We start from the raw sequence: 17,721 nt of genomic DNA on the forward strand, positions 1-17,721 counted from the left end.
GTGCTCCTTCCCCGCTTGTGCTCTCTCAAAACTAAATTTGGAAAATACTGTCTACTTTATTGAAATATTATGGGAAGATGCCGCAGATGAATGAGGAAATAATGTGGATGTAAAGTGGTTAGCACTGTTCGCAGCTGTGATATTGATGATGATAATTCTTAATCTTATTTTCATATCATGGTTTTAGTTATAGTGAAATATTTGTTGATTTTTTTAAGTTTATTTATTTTGAGAGAGAGAGTAGGGGAGAGGAAGAGAATGAAGGAGAGAATCCCAAGCACTGTCAGTGCATAGCCTGACACAGGGCTCGATCTCAAGACCATGAGATCATGACCTGAGCTGAGATCAAGAGTCGGATGCTTAACTGACTGAGCCACCCAAGTGCCCCTATTTCCTGTTTTTTTTTTTTTTAATTTCTAGGAGAGAGAGAAAGAGAGACAGCGTGAGCAGGGGAGGGTCAGAGAGAGAGGGAGACACAGACTCTGAAATAGGCTCCAGGCTCTGAGCTGGCAGTCAGCACAGAGCCTGACGCGGGGCTCGAACCCACGAACTGCGAGATCATGACCTAAGCGAAAGTCAGATGCTTAACCTACTAAGCCACCCAGGCGCCCCTATTTCCTGTTTTTAAAACCACTTTTGCATCTGGTCTTACTTCCATTTGGATTCCAAAATTCATATTTTTTTCTAGTAAATTTTTATTTTCTCCCTAGGAGTACTTCTTTGATTCCCGAGTATTAACAGATGGAGAACTGGCTCCTAATGATCGATGTTGCCGTGTGTGTGGAAAAATAGGCCACTACATGAAAGACTGCCCTAAAAGGAGAAGGTTGGCATATGATTATATATGAACATTACCAGGGAAAATAAATGTGAGGCCAGTTGTAGCTCTGTGTTCATATATGTTTAAGTGAGAAAGTTCAGGGCTTAAATTAGACATTGGGTAAATGAATATTGGAATGGAATTTTGTTAATAGAGTTAGATTTATGGTACAATGGTATCTTAAAATATTCATTTGTTTATTCAGTAATTCATTTTGGCTTTGTGTTTCTTCTTCTTTTTTTAATTTAAGAAGCATTTATTGATATCTATTTTACTGGGAGCTGTGCTAGGAGTCAAGAAAAAAAGTAACCAAGTCATGGGGTTCTTGCTGAGGACCTCACAGTCATCAAACCAATAATTAATATATAATATACAGTTAACTAAATCTTTGAGGTATCTGCTGTGAGGTATACCTATATAATACATACTTTGAGGAATATATATTCTCTATACCCCCTGAAGATGTATTTATGAAATACACTTTAATAGGTCAAGAAAATCCCTTCTGTATTTATCAAGTCCTGCCTAACATAAAGAGCTTAGAACTTGTCAGACAGAATGAATTCCTGGGTTGTATCAGTGCTATTTACTGACTGATAAATTTAGAGAAGACACTTTCTCTAAGCATCATCTGCTTACTCTGTTTATTAACTCCTAAAATGGAGTTAATAAATACCAGCCTCTAAGAATTGTTACAAGATTAAAATTTTATACTACAATTTTTTTCTAATTTGATAATGTATTATAAAACTACTAGAATACCCAGTTGGTGCCATATGAGTAGGTGTGCTATAAACGTGAGTTCCTTTGTCTTACAAAAGATGCATGAAACCATGGGCATGTTGATACCTTTATTGTGAGATTCTTGAATAGTTTAGTTTGTTCTGTGATTCACTCAGTTTACAAGTCCCTAGCCCCACATTATTGGTATCAGCAGTTTACTGTTTAGACTAAAGAAGAAAGACAGTGAAGAAGAGAAGGATGGGAATGAAGAGGAGAAAGACTCCCGAGACCTTCTTGACCCCCGAGACCTCCATGACACTCGAGAGTTTAGAGACCCCAGAGACCTCAGATGTTTCATATGTGGAGATGCAGGACATGTACGAAGGGAGTGCCCAGAGGTCAAGCTGGCCCGCCAGAGGAATAGCAGTGTGGCAGGTAAATAGAACAAGTCAAAAATAGTTTCTCGTAGAAATAAGGTCGTTTGTGTTGATAATCATTTTTAATGTTTTTTTTTTTTTTTTTTTGAGAGAGAGTATATGTGTACACGAGCGGGAAGGACAGAAGGAGAGGGGGAGAGAATATCTTAAGCAGATTCCATGTCCAGGGTGGAGACGGACTTGGGGCTTGATCTCAAAACTGTTGAGATCAATACCTGAACCAAAATCACGAGTTGAATGCTTAACTGATTTTCTGTTCTAAACTTGGCTATATGATTTTGGACCTTATGTTTTCTTAAAGAGAGAAAATTTTAATAAGCTTTTATTTTGAACAGTACTCAAATATGTTCACTGTTAAGGCCTTAGAAGTCTGTGGTATTCAGTAAACTCCCTTTTTAAAGTAATCTTTGGATTTGAGTTATAATCTTTGTTCCTTCACTATCAAAAGTTAACAGAAGCTAATTTTTTTTTCTCCAGAAATTTACAAGAGGTTTTTTTCTGGGGACATAACAGGAGAAATTATGTTTCTTCCCATTGCTGTTATGAGAGAGGGAGATCTGTTCTTGTTATAATTCATAAGTAACTTTAAGAATTAGAAACCCAAAGGAGTACCTGGGTGGCTCAGTTGGGTAAGCATCTGATTTCGGCTCAGGTCATGATCTCATGGTTCGTGGGTTCGAGCCTCACGTTGGACTCTGTGCTGACAGCTCAAGAGCCTAAAGCCTACTTGGGATTCTGTGTCTCCCTCTCTTTCTGCCTCTCTACTGTTTGTTCTCTCCCTCTCTTAAAAATAAACATAAAAAAAAAAAAAGAATTAGAAACCCAAATGAGTCTATTGAAAGAAAGAGTAGAATCTTTTAGAAGTGATGATTTCCAGCCACTCAGATTCTTGTTGCAGAAGGTTTTTTTTTTTTTAAGTTTATTATTTTTGAGAGAAAGGGCATGAGCAAGCTGGGGAGGTGCAGAGAGAAAGTGAGAGAGAGAATCCCAGGCAGGCTCCACACTGACAGCACAGGGCTCGAACCCACAAACCTTGCTTTACTGACTAAGCCACCCAGGTGCCCTGCAGAAGGTATTTTTCTGAAATACATTGTCTCCTTTAGAAAAGCAGTGTTTGTCTTTTTGTCCATGTTTCTACCCCCAGTTTTTTTTAAGTTTATTTATTTATTTTTGAGAGCGGAGAGTGCATGCATGCACATGTGTGCACTCAGGAGAGGAGGAGAGAGAGGGAACAAAGAATCCCAAGTAGGCTCTGTGCTGACAGCCTGATATGGGGCTCGAACTTACAAACCACCGGTCATGACTTGAGCCGAAATCAAGAGTTGGAGGTTTAATCAACTGAGCCACCCATGCATCCCTCACAGTGTATTTTTTTTAGTGATTTACAAGTTTGAAAAAGACATTTAAAAATGTTGTTACAAGTCCTTCACAAACATAATCATAGTTTAAAAGTACAAGTTTATAAAATCTCAGAGATTTGAGACTCTTTAACAGAAAAAACAGAAAAAGTTTACTGATTGTCATTTCTCTGCTGTTTTCTTTTATCTGTTGATTTTCTTTCTGTTGTCTTTTCTTAGCAGCCCAGTTGGTCCGCAACCTTGTAAATGCCCAACAAGTGGCTGGTTCAGCCCAGCAACAGGGTGATCAGTCCATAAGGACCAGACAATCCTCAGAATGTGTAAGTACTCAGCCTGCAACTGGGTTAGTCTTGGCAGGAAGATAGTACTATCTTTGATAGGGTTGATCTTTTAGACTTGCCAATAGAATTATTCAGATTACACGTTGCTTTGTAGAGGTATTCTTGCTAGTCACCTGAGGTGAAATGAGCATTATTTTTGGAGTAATGTAAATCTGGGTTTGTATCTGTGGGCAAGCTACTTAACTTCAGTGACCTCGCCTTCTTATTTATAAAGTAAGATAACAAATACCTAATATGTTTGTTGGTAGATTAAAATAAGGTAATGACTTTGAGGTTCTAGGCTTTGCCTAGTGGAAAAATATCAGCAACATTTATTAAAATTGGACACAAAAATTGAGATGTGTTAGAGGTTTAGTACTGTTAGGGCAATACATGCATGGTATTGTACTTGCTTGAAGCTTTTATGTGTCTCCTAGCTGATTTGAATACCTAGTGAAATATATCCAGTGAAAGCAGAATACTGAATTAGAGTTCAGATTCACAAGTTTCATTTTTGCTGAGTTGCTCTTAACCTTTGTGTAAATCTATATTATTTTGCCCTTCTTATATTAATTAATTCAATGCCAATTGAACACTTGCTTACTCTGAATGTGACATTATGCTTTGGTGCATCACACTTAATCCTTTGGATTACCATGTGAAGTGGAAGGTATTAAGATGAACGAATTTTACAAATTGGGAGGCTGAGAGTAAGAAATTAAAAGATTCAAACCTAGGTCTATGTAGCTTCAAAGCTATGTAGCTTCAAAGCTGTTAACTATTAAACATGTTAAATCTGATATGATCTGTGTTTTAGAAAAAAATTCTTAAAAAATTTTTTTAAGTTTATTTATTTATTTTGAGAGAGAGACAGAGACAGACTGAGTAGGAGAGAGGCAGAGAGAGAGGGAGGGGGAGAGAGATTCTGAAGCAAGCTCCGCAGACAGTGTGGGTCCTCATGAGTGGCTCAGGCTCACAAACAGATCATGACCTGAGCTGAAACCAAGAGTCAGAAGCTTAACCAAACGAGCCACCCAGACGCCCCCTAGAGAAAAATTCCAAGAGTATATGAAGATCAACATAGGAAGAGATTGGGAACAGTTAGGAGCCCACTTTCTTCACCTGTAATATTGGCATAACTACTATGGGCCTGACGTTTTCATAAATGTTATATAATAACAGTAATATTAGCTAACATTGTTGGGTGCTATGTACTGTATATATGCTTTTTTCTTATTTCTTTCTGTAAAATATTGGAAAAGTACAGAAAATAATAAACATTCATGTAGTACCACCAGACTTTAATAATTCTTAACATTTTGTTATCTTTGATTTATTAAAAAATTACTATCGTCAACAATCCCTATGCATTCCTCTTGAATCTTAAACTCTTCCAACTATCTTAAAACCTTCCTACCATCCCTTTCTAGTTACTAAAGTGTATCTACTATCCTTAATTTGGTGTTTGTATTTCCCACTTGTATTGTTTAGTTAAACTACACAACCTATGAGATAGATTCAGTTTATTATTTATACATTACAGGTAAAGAAACTGAGATTTAAGTTTTTTTTGCCTGAGGTCAAAACACACTTATAAATAGAACTTGAATCCTCAGGCTCTGTCTCCAAAACCTGTGCTGTAGCCACTTTCCTGTGCTGCTTCTAATTTCTACCCTTTGCTGCTAGCACTCACTTTTCTCTTACTTGATATTTGGGTAAGAGTCTAATGGACATTGCTGTTCTGATGTCTCACAAAGCACTTTAACTTCAAATGTCTAAAATGTAACTTAACATTTTTCTCCAAATCCCTAGACTTTCCTCTTCTTGCCCCTGTGTTCTCCATCTCATTGAATGATCCTACTCTCTGGTTTCCAGAACTACTCCTCTCCCTCAACTCACACATCCAAATCAGTCACCAATTCCTTTTGTTTCTCCCTGTAAAAAATAGCTCACAGCCATTTGATTCCCTGTCCCTATATTGTATGTCCCAAGCCTAACTTACCATCATCTCAGGACTACTTATTATAGCAGCCTTTTAATCAGTCTCATTAGTCTCCCCCCCCCAATATTATCTGTTTCATTCCTATTTAAGACAGAATAATTTTTCTAAAATGCAGATTGATGGTCTTCCTGACCGATTTAAAACCCTTCACTGGTTTCCCTCAGGATAAAGTCTTAACTACAAGGGCTGTGGTACCCTTCGTTATCTTGTCCCTCATTGGTTCTTCAACCTCAAATCTGCCATTCACCTACCTGTGTACTCCAGTAATATTAAACTTATTTCAGAATCCAGTTACTTAAAAAGCCAGGTGTTCATGAATCTAAAGACCATCAGTCATGTTGTTCTCTCTCCTTGAAATATTCCTTCCTTCCCCTATCCCTATCCCTGTCCTCTTTTATCAGACTGATTTCTGTTACTCTTGAGTCTCAGCTTAAAGGTCAGTTTCCTTGATTTCCACTTTCATTCATCTTATCTTTCTGTCTTCCCAAAGTACTTTTAGGTGTTCCTGCTCTGGGATTTACTTATACACTATACATTATTCATTCTTCATCATAGTTATCATTATAATTTATTGTGATTGCTTTTGTAATCTTCATGTGCTATTCCTCCTTTCCCCCATAAATTTTAAGTTCCATGAGGGCATACATGTTAGTATTGTATTTTTAACACCTAGAACCATGCCTACACATATTTGATACTTGTTGAGGGACTGAATCAAAGTAACTGTGAGATTTTTAGATATAAGTTTCTAGTTACAGTTGGAAATGTGGGTTCTGCATGATGGGAATGACATTTGGGGTCTTTTTTCTTTGCACAGTAAAAGGATTTATAGGGTAATACATATGTCAGAGAGGGTTTGAGAATCTTGGAGAAAATGATATTTTCATGTAAAATGAGACTCTATTATTGTTTATTATGCATATCATAGAGTTCTGTTGATAATATTCTAATGAAATAACTCCATAATTTTGTATTTTGATAGTCTCTGCTTTTATGATATTAACATGTTTTAAAATTAATTTTAAGATGTTATCTTTTTCTCTTTGCAGTCTGATTCCCCATCTTATTCTCCTCAGCCCCAGCCATTTCCCCAGAACTCTTCCCAATCAGCTGCCATTACCCAGTCTCCATCCCAGCCAGGATCCCAACCCAAGCTTGGCCCACCTCAGCAGGGAGCCCAGCCCCCGCATCAGGTCCAGATGCCTATGTATAACTTTCCTCAGTCACCACCAGCTCAGTATTCTCCCATGCACAATATGGGACTGTTGCCAGTGCACCCTCTCCAGATCCCTGCCCCGTCCTGGCCTATTCATGGCCCAGTGATCCACTCTGCACCAGGCAGTGCCCCCAGCAATATTGGCCTGAATGATCCCAGCATCATCTTTGCACAGCCTGCTGCCAGACCCGTGGCGATCCCTAACTCTTCTCATGATGGACACTGGCCTCGTACTGTGGCTCCAAATTCCCTGGTGAACAACGGTACAGTTGGAAATTCGGGTAACCCTTCCTTTTCTTCTTTTGCATCAGTCTGTAGAAAGGTTGGGTGATTGGTATTATTGGGGGACATAAAAGTGAGGAAATATTTACAGAGGGGCAAGTAGAGGATTAGATACAGCGTATGGGCTGTGAATTCAGACTGCCTAGATTTGAATCCTGGCTCTGCCATTTGTTATGTGGGATTAGGCAGTTGCTTAATCTCTTTGTGCATTGATTTCATCTGTAAAATAAGGATATTAATAGCATCTAACTCACAAGGATGTTGTGAATATTAAATGAGGTAATATACATAAATGTTACTTATTTTAATACTATTTAAAATTTTTACTGCAATCCTGCTTGGTGTAGGTATTACTAGCACTCATTTTATAGTTGAGGAAATTGTAGGGTTAAGTAACTTAACTTCATGTTCTTATAATTAATCTTAGTAGATCCAAGTTTGAGACCAATTTCTTTCTTCAAAACCTGTGCTCTTTGCCCTAGACTCTACTCTATCTCCCAGTAAGGAGCAATTCATTAAAAAGATACTAGTAGCACTTTGTAGCATTAAAAAATACTAGTTTTTTTCTGATATGTAAGTAATACATTTTTATTATAGAACATTTGAAAAAGAAAAGATAATCCATAATCTCAATTCCTAGACATAATTGCCAAGTAATACTTAGGTGTGTTACCATCCTGTCATTTTTTTAATATTTGCATAATTAAAAAATATATACCATAAATCTTGTTCAATATTCAGCTTTTTAGTTGATAATATTTTTATTTTAAAATGCTTTTTTGTTTTTTGTTTTTTTTTAAATGCTTTTTTTAAAGTACAAACATTTCAAGAAGAGATGAAATGAAAAGGAGAGAGTTTTAAAGTAGGACAAGCACTTCATTACCCAACTTTTAACAGTTAACAATATTTGCTATTCTTTGAGTCCTTTTCCTCATTTAAAAAATTCTTTTGGCTTTAGTATTTAATCAAATCTCAGACATCAGGTCAAATTTCCTTATAAACCTGTTTTATATCTCTTAAAAAAATTACAAGACCATTACCATACCTTTTATCACCTAATACGTGTTCATTTTTATTATTTTTCTAAAATTATTGTTGATTTATTTGAATCAGGATTCAAACAAAGCCCTTACCTTATATGTGTGTGCTTGTTTCATTTCTTAAGTCTACTTTAGTATATAATACTTCCTGTTCACTGTTTTTCCCCCATATAAACTATTTTATTAAAGAAACTGTAGAACTTCTTCTATTCTGATGTTGGCTGAATTGTATCTTTGTGACATTATTTAACATGTACCACTGTCTCCATATTTCCTCTAATTGGAAGTTAGGTCCAGAGGCTGAATTAGATTTAGTTTTAGAGTGTTTCAGATGATTTTGAAAGTCTTGTAGCCATCCACAAACTCATATATTATACTATCTCAGATGCAAATATAAATTTTCTTCTCTCCTTAGTATTCTCTCTGCTTCTGTCAGGCAATAAGGTTAGAGTAGATTAGATTTTGTTGGCAAGAATTTTACCTCTTGGTTGGTCCTATATGTTTCTTGCTTCCTCACTTCAAAAAGAAATTAACTCTCTCTTTTCCTCTCTTAGTGATCTAAGATTGATCAATGAGTTAGGTGATATCAGTGTATTCTATCCCTTATAAAGCTTCTCATTAATTTTTACATAACAGTGTTATTAGCCATTATTGATAATTATTGTTGATAATCATTATTTTACTATGGATTGTAAAATGATTTTCTGTTTACTGTTTGTGATTCTTCTATAAAGAAAACGTTTCCTTATTAACTACTTGATTATCCTGAAATATAAGAAGGGTAGACTAAAAGCTAGATTCTTTCCCTTTATCAGTTTTCAAAAGAATTTTAGTACTTTTTATACAAAAATATGCTATTGCTTAGAGCACCACCATGGAGGAGGTATCTCTGCTGTGTTTGGGAACAATACATATAATGTATTTTGCTGAGCAGAAATGTCAGGATATGGGAACTCATTCAGATTTCCAAAATCAAAGGATATATGGCATACATGGCCATTTTTAAAAAATTATTATTTTTATTTTGAGAGAGTGAAAGCGAGTAGGGAGGGCCATCCCTAGGGGAGAGAGAGGGAGAGAAAGACTCATAAGCAGGCTCTGAACTGTTAGTACAGAGTCCAGTATGGTGCTAGAACCTACAAACTGCAAGATCATGACCTGAGCTGAAATCAAGAGTCAGACACTTAACTGACTGAGCCACCTAGCATCTAGGTGCCCCGTACATGGCCATTCTAATGTATCTCTGCTTCTGTCATTCAACAGATGTTTATTGTATATATGTTATGACATGTACCATGATAGTGACTGGGTTATATAATCATGAACACAGACCCAGTGTCTTGCCTTTTGATGTAGTGCCTCATTTATTACAGTTTTAGGCCTCCCAGTACCACCACTAGTTGATCTCTGTCAGTCATAATGAACTAATTAACATCTTAGGAACATACTGTACTATCTCTTACGCCTGCTTACTTAAGTTGGTCCCTCTGCCTGGAAAATCCTCTCCCTATCTGTCCCTCCTTCTCACTCTCACCTCCTTTTGCTTTGTTCCATAGCTTGGGTGACTCATTCATCCTCCATTGTTAAATGTAGCTCACTTTCTAGCAGGAAGCCCCTCTTGTTGATTTTGTGCTCCAAATGTGCTGGGTATCCTTTCTCTTTTCCATGTTTCCTTAATATCTATATCTTTATACTTATGAAATTGCCAGTTTACTTGTTTGCATAACCCATTAGACTGAACTTCTAGAGGCTGTGAATTGTTTCTTGCCTATCATTAGCTCCGTAGTGTCGAATAAAGTGCCTCTGATGGATGGTAGATACATTAAACATACAGTATTTTTATTATGTAATAATTACTCAGTAAATATTTGTTACATGTGAGACAAATTTACAACTCCTAGTTCATATTACAGTTAAAATTACTAATTTGTTGAAAATGGAAGGATTGGATAAGAGAATATATTATGAAAATATTTGGTTTTGAAAAATGGCCAAGGGAGATTGGAATATATCCTAAGAAATACCCTTTGATTTCAAAACACCGTTTCTCAATTGGTCAGGACCTCCGTATATATACCCAGTCTCATTTAAAGAAAAAACTATATCCTATAGCTTCAGCTCTTAATTGTAACTTGGTTTTATGAACTTTCAGCGAGTCAGCTGCTTTGTTTTTCTGCTTACCTCCTAAGAAGACAGCTTGTTAAGAGTGTGGCAAGAATGGGTTTTAGTTTTCTGACTGTGTACTCCTCCCTGTCTGGTACCTCCTAATTTGAGTTCCTGCTAGGAAGTTGAGTGAATGAGGGGAGTGCCTTTCACATTCTTTCCTGCCACATTGTGACCCTGGATGAGAAAAGCCACCATGTGATCCAAACGATTTAGGGGATAGTTTGAAAACATGCACTTTGAAAGATGTACTTACAGATACATCTAAAGGGAAGTTGATTGTGGGGGTGGTTTGCCATAGAATGGATAGCACTCCTATTTTTTGAGTCCCTACTTATATATCACAACTTGTGCAAGGCACATTATTTTTGTTATCTAATTTAATCCTCACAAAACCAGAGGTGCATAATTGAACTTTAGTAATTTTTGGAACTGGGATTTGAACTTTAACCTGGTTGGCTCCAAAGCCCAAGTTCTTGACCATTATACCACAGTGCTTCAGCATCTAATAGAATTGCCTTTCAGGCCTTAATAGACTTGTTTCTAGGATAGTGGCACTGTCTTTAGGAAAAAGTGGAAGCTCCTTAATGATGTACTAAAGTTCTTTGAAATGTAAATCCTATCTTATCCCAGCCTTTTTTTCTTATCATTGGCGTCTTTTACTCTTTAGTGGTAATTTTGCAGCTTCCCAAACTTGCTGTACTGTCCTGTTTCCTGGCTGTTGTACTTGTTATTCCTTCTGTTTGAAATGCCCTCTTTGCTCCATTTTGCCTAACAGTTCCTTGTGCTTTAAAATTCAGTTTAGTCAGTCATCTTAGGAAAATCTTTTCTAGCCTTGAACCAAATAGGTTAGCCTCCTCTTTATTTTTATTATTATTATTTTGTTAATATTTATTAATATTAAAGAGAGAGAGAGAGCACAAGCAGGGGAGGGACAGAGAATCCCAAGCAGGCTCCACACTGTCAACACAGAGCCTGACGCAGGGGTTGAACTTGTAAACTGCACCATGAGATCCTAACCCAAACTGAAACCAAGAGTCAGTTGCTTAACCAGCTGAACCACCCAGGCACCCTAGCTCCCTCTTTAGAACACCTTCCATCAATCTGTTATAGCAATGACTACATATTATTGCATCTCTATTTTTTATATGTCTTTTATGAATAATTTGAGCACAGTGTTTGGTTTTTTAAAAAATTAGTATCCTCTGCATTTAGCATTGTTCTTGTCCAGTGGTAGGTACTCAATAAATCTTTGTGGAATAAAGGAATATTTAAATGAATAAACTGATATTTTAAAGTATGTCTTTCCTGTCTTGTTGAAATGCAGAGCCAGGCTTTCCAGGACTAAATCCTCCAATTCCTTGGGAACATGCACCGCGTCCCCATTTCCCTCTTGTCCCAGCTTCGTGGCCTTATGGTTTGCATCAAAACTTCATGCATCAGGGAAATGCCAGATTTCAGCCCAACAAACCATTCTATACTCAAGGTACTGTTGTTTACAAATTCATTAAGAGTCTGGGTGGGTTTTGTTCTGGGACAAAGGTTGTTTTTTGAAGGTCAGGAACCAGGAGTGAGATTTTACGCATTTAGTAAACATTTATTGAGAGCCTACTATGTGTCACACTGTGCTAGGTGCTTGTTCAAACAAGAATTAAGTAAAACCTGTACACTTAGAGGAGCCAGACATGTAAAATAGACAAGGATAGGAGCTTAGAGGGAATCAGTTAATGTTATCCTAGCAGAGTTTATAGGAGATATGGACACCAGGGATCAAGTCACACAAAATTTTGCTATTTGAATTAGACTGTGAAAGAGATAGAGGATTTGTTTTTTTCTACAGATTTGTTAGAGATTACAGGGGAAGAGTGTTCTTAGCTGAGGGAATACATATGTAAAGTCAAGGAGTTTTGCCTGGATAATGAGGAAAAAAGAAGAGAAAACAAGAGGATGAAGTGTATGGGAACGATGAATAGGCTAGAGAAGATAGGCTGAGGCCATATTATGAAAAAGTTTTTGGGCTCAGTTTAGTAAGTAATGTGGATCTAATAGAAGTTTTTGAGTTGAATAGTGACATAGTCAGATTTGTTTCGTTGAACTAATATTTGAATTAGAATTCATTATATTCTGTTGGTGCTGATGTACCACTAATAGGTTAGATTTAAGTAATGAATATTACAAACTAAGGAGAATTGTAGTATTTTATCTAGCCTACTTGCCTCAGAGGTATTTCAGTTCTAATAGGGAATGTCTGAGTCTGGCCCTCAGCTTGTTAACCTACAAATTAAAAAACTAGAATTAGAGTTACTACACTTAAACTAGGAGTTCAAGAAATTAAAGAAATGCACTCAGGAAATGTTGACTGAATGAAATGATAACTTTAAAGGGAAGCCCCTGGTACAGGTTTCAGGCTTAATTCATTTAAGCCTTCCTAAACTATCCATGTATTGCTGGGGCATTCCTAGGTTATAGAGTGGCAGAACATTGACTATGGTAGACTTAATCTTCTGAGTAAAGAACTAGTAAAACTAGTTTTTTTATTAACAAAAAAAGTTATTACTGGTCATATTAAGGCCTTGGTGGGATGGTTCGGGGGAATCTGAAATTCTTCCCTGGTAAATTTGTTTCCTTTGATACCTCCCTTCATCTCTCTTTTCTTTCACATACCCACGTTTCCCTGCTGTCCTCTTCCTTCTCCTGCTAAATGTTTTGTCATACTTTATCACCTCTTTACTGTATAAATAGAAAAAAAGAGAACTAGCTACAAGTTAATTCTAAGGGTCGTCAGATAAATAGGCACAAGCCTTTCAGTTTCCTGTCTGTGTTGTGTCCAACAGACAGATGTGCCACCCGTCGGTGTAGAGAGCGTTGTCCCCACCCACCAAGAGGAAACGTGTCGGAGTAATGCGAGTCCATTTTCTTTCAGCTGGTCTACCGATGCACAGCAACCAGCCAATCCTGCTGTCTCAAGGGTATCCGTACCTCAATGTCAGTTACATTCAGCAGAAAAAGTGACATTTAATGGAAAGCAAAACAAATCAGGTCCTGATTTAAAATTTTAACACGTTTAGATAGCTTATTTAAATTCTAAGACTGTTTTTAAAGACTGTATTATTTGTATATAAATATGAACTATAGTTTTTACTGGTATCACCAAATTGAGTGATACAAATTTCATCTATTTTATTACCCTATTTTTAAGGGAATTTTATGTTTTGTTTAATCTTGATGAATTGTATAAAGAGAGAATTTAAAAAATTACATTCTTTATTTTCTATTAGCTGTATTCATACTTTGGTTGCTTCAGACTTTATATCTATTGTTCTTAAGAATTAGGAAAAACTTTCATGTGTTTTAAATTTGTCACTTCTATTCTTTACAGAACCTTGTAGTGCCAAAAACTTTTTAAAAGGTAAAAAAAAAAATAATAAACTACAACGTGAAGATTCAGAATTTTTTCTTTTACATTCTTGTATATTGAAAATATTCAAAATTGAACAGAGTTGCTTTTGTCTGTATTTGAAGTAATTCTATTTTAAGTTAATAAATCTTTTTGACAAGAGTCAAATTTGGTTAATTCATATGGTTGTTTAGATCATGGAAATATAATGTAACAATTTAGAGATTTATTTTACTCTCAGTGAATGGAGCATTCTAAATTACAGACTTAGTTTTAGAGAACTGAGTATCTTTTTTATGTCCTTTATTTTACTGGATCTTCACAATACCCGTATGGAGCTGATAGAAACATATTTTCTTCATGTCTATTCATCATTGGGAAACAGAGGTGCAAAACAGTAAAGTCAGTTCCAAGGTAGCACACTTCTATGTTGGAAAGAGAATGGAAGCATCTTTTGAAGAGTTTTTAAACATGGAGACTGATACTGGCAATTTGGGTAGAGGGAAGAGATGTCTTATTTACTGAGGTACTAGTATATGTCAGACTATCCATTCAGAGTTCTGTTACTACCTGGAATGCACACTTGCCAGAATGGTGTTTACCAATAATGGTCGTGGTAACGGATTATAGTTAGTACTAGTTTAGCTCTTTTTGGTACTATCCATTGAGCTGAGGTCATTTTGTTTAAACCCCCCAATTATATATCTGACAGGGATTTTGGATTAAATGATCCTATAAATTTATTTGGAAATCTGCAGAATAAGTAAATACAAATGTATTTTAAGGACAGTGTATTATCTTTGTTCTGCTTCCTCAGATATGCATTACTTAAATAGGAGACTACCTGGGCTTTTGCCATATTTTCCAACTTGGAAGATGCTTGAAATGTATTACAGGAGGTTGAGGGCTTTCCTGCCATATTTACAGCCCTGGAAAGGTATTTATTTAATATTAAGATCAGGTGTATTTACTGTAAGTTCTTCATATTAAAACTTGAGTATCTCTCAGAATCCTACTAAATGGTGGAGTTCATTTATTTGTTCTGTTAATGAGATAGCTGGCCCAGTGTATGTTTTTGTTAAAATATAGGCATACCTCGGAGAAATTGCAGATTAGGTCCCAGATCACTGCAATAAGGCAAATATTGCGACAAAGTGAGTCACATGCCTTTTTTGATTTGCCACTGCATATAAAAGTTATGTTTACATTATCCTGTAGTTGATTTAAGTGTGCAGTAGCATTGTCAAAAATGTACATGCCTTAATTAAAACTTTTATTGCTAAAAAATGCTAACCGTCAGCTGAACTTCAGTGAGTCATAATCTTTTTGTTGGCGGAGGGTCTTGACTTGATGAGTGCTGACTGATCCAGGGTGGTTGTTGGTGAAGGTTGAGGTGGCTGTGGCAATTTCTTAAAATAAGACAACAATGTAGTTTTGCCATGTAGATTGATTTTTCCTTTCACTTGAACACTTAGATGCCACTGTAGGGTTATAAATTAGCCTAATTTCAGTATTGTGTGTCCGGGAAAAGGGAAGCCCAAGGAGAGAAGGAGATGGGGGGAATGGCTGATTAGTAGAGCAATTAGAAAACACACATTTATTAAGTTTGCTATCTTATATGGGCATGGTTTGTGACACCCCAAACCATGGCACAGATCACCATGATAAATAGAATAATATGAAAGTTGGAAATACTGCGAGAATTACCAAAATGTGATAGAGACACAGAATCATCAAATGCTATCAGAAAAAAGGCAACAATAGACTTGCTCCATGCAGGGTTGCCATAAATCCTCAAATAGTAAAAACAAAAAAACCTCAGTATCTGTGAAGGGCAGTAAAGCAAAGTGCAATAAAATGAGGTATCCCTGTATGACTTGGAATATTGATCTATTTAAAAATGTTTTTATTTTTGAGGAGAGAGAACATGCATGCAAGTGGGGGAGGGGCAGAGAGAGAGGGAGACAGAGGATTTGAAGCAGGCTCTGCGATGACAGCAGAGAGCTGATGTGAGGCTCAAACTCATGAACTGTGAGATTATGACCTGGGCTGAAGTCAGATGATGCTTAACTGACTGAGCCACCTAGGCACTCTGCATTCAAGTTTTTTAAAATAGTGTTCATGTATTTAATCTCTTTTCAAGTCTTGGAGGATGGATGATGAGGTATGTAAGGTGTTCATTTTACTGTTCTTTTATACATATTTGAAATTTTCATTAAAAATTCCTTGGGGCACCCAGTTGAAAGAGCATGCAGCTCTTGATCTTAGGGTCGTGAGTTTGAGCCCCATGTTGGGTGTAGAGATTACTAAATCTCCAACAAGATACTGTCCCCAGCTCAAACTTCCTTTCTAAAGGAAAGAAGTATATCACCTGGAAAAAGGTTTTTTGGGGGTAATAAAGCCCAGTAATTTAGGTTTTACTTTTGTGATAGTGTTCTATATAGTAATTTTCAGCATCTCACTTGTCCTCCTTTCAGCAAATTACCAGTGCTCAGTAACTGGCAAAACTATTCCAAGTGGAAAACTAGATTACTTAGTTTGTGGCTTATACCAGCAGCAGCTCAGTTTAAACTTCTCTTAGAAGCTATAAACTTAGAAGTTTTTGTTTTTTTTTTTTAAATTTTTTTTTAATGTTTTATTTATTTCTAGGAGAGAGAGAGACAGCGTGAGCAGGGGAGGGTCAGAGAGAGAGGGAGTCACAGACTGAAACAGGCTCCAGGCTCCGAGCTGGCAGTCAGCACAGGGCCCGACGCGGGGCTCGAACCCACGAACCGCGAGATCATGACCTAAGCGAAAGTCGGACGCTTAACCGACTAAGCCACCCAGGCGCCCCTAAACTTAAAAGTTTTTGACTGTGAATTCAAATTCATTGTAGAGCAGTTGGAAAAAGCCAAAATTATCAGTCTGTTTCAGAGTACACACACACACACACACACACACACACACACACACACACACACACACCACACTTAAGACCATATTGTTTTGAAATGTTTTGTATAATGTTTAATGACATGGAGAGATTAGTATTTTCCATTGCCATTAAAGATTATTCAAAAGTAGGAATATTAATTTTGTACCATGTAATTTATTTGTTCAGTTCCCTACAGATGGACACATTTGCTGTTTTTTTCTCATATATTAAAAATTAGATAAGATAATGGGATAAAAAGCTATTTTTGTGTATATTATTCTAGCATGGTAAATATATGTAGATATATATTTATATATGGGCTTATTAGGTAAAACAAAAAGGTGTAAAAGATCTAAGATTCCTGCTACGTATTGCCAAACTGCCTCTAGGAAGGTGGTTACCATTTTGTGGTCCCCAAAAATATATAAAATGTGTCGGTGAGCTTATAAAATAGCTTTAAACAAGTCCAAACAAATCAGTTTTTCCCTTGTGAAGGATAATTTAAATGTATTCATTAAAAAACATTAAATAAAAGAACAAAGTATAGAAATTGTCTGTCAATCAGAAATACTTTTTTTTAAGTCCCAGGTTTACTTTAATACTATTTTTTTTTAATGTTTATTTTTGAGAGAGAGAGAGCCAAACGCAGGGGAGGGGCGGGCGGGGAGTGGGTGAGGCGGGACAGAGGACCCAAAGCCGGCTCTGTGCTAACAGCAGAGAGCCCAATTCAGGGCTCAAACTCACGAACCTTCAGATCCTGACCTGAGCCAAAGTCAGACACTTAGCCAATTGAGCCCTTAGGTGCCCCAGAAATAATACTATTAATAGCTGGTGAACTTCATTCATTCCAACTATCTTTTTAAAAGTTTACTTAAGTAATCTTTACATTCAACATGGGGCTTAAACTTATAACCCCAATCAAGAGCTATATGCTCTTCTGAGCCAGCCAGGCACCCCCCATCTCTCTTAAACATAGACAAACATACATACAACGAGTTTTTAAAAAATGGGCTTCTGTGCTAGATTTAATAAATATAGCAAATTAATTT

At 36.6% G+C, this 17,721-nt stretch overlaps 1 protein-coding gene across 10 annotated transcripts in view; it reads left to right on the top strand.

Annotated features, from left to right (window-relative positions):
* Positions 1–13,449, top strand: part of TUT4 (terminal uridylyl transferase 4) — a 133,296-nt gene extending 119,847 nt beyond the window's left edge. For 4 of the 10 annotated variants that reach the window (XM_039238609.1, XM_039238666.1, XM_039238674.1 and 1 more), the window contains 6 exons: positions 711–826; positions 1,755–1,978; positions 3,558–3,658; positions 6,710–7,157; positions 11,689–11,847; positions 13,285–13,449. In XM_039238609.1, coding sequence (XP_039094540.1) covers positions 711–826; positions 1,755–1,978; positions 3,558–3,658; positions 6,710–7,157; positions 11,689–11,847; positions 13,285–13,373 — 1,137 coding nt within the window. In that variant the 3' untranslated portion in view covers positions 13,374–13,449. Of the gene's footprint in view, positions 1–710; positions 827–1,754; positions 1,979–3,557; positions 3,659–6,709; positions 7,158–11,688; positions 11,848–13,195 lie in introns of all 10 variants that reach the window. The other 6 variants (XM_039238657.1, XM_039238682.1, XM_039238625.1 and 3 more) reach the window with 5 other exon arrangements.
* Positions 13,450–17,721: the final 4,272 nt, after the last annotated feature.

This window comes from Hyaena hyaena, unplaced genomic scaffold, assembly GCF_003009895.1.
Source record: "Hyaena hyaena isolate Hyena2069 unplaced genomic scaffold, ASM300989v1 scaffold_5, whole genome shotgun sequence".
Lineage (NCBI taxonomy): Eukaryota > Metazoa > Chordata > Mammalia > Carnivora > Hyaenidae > Hyaena > Hyaena hyaena.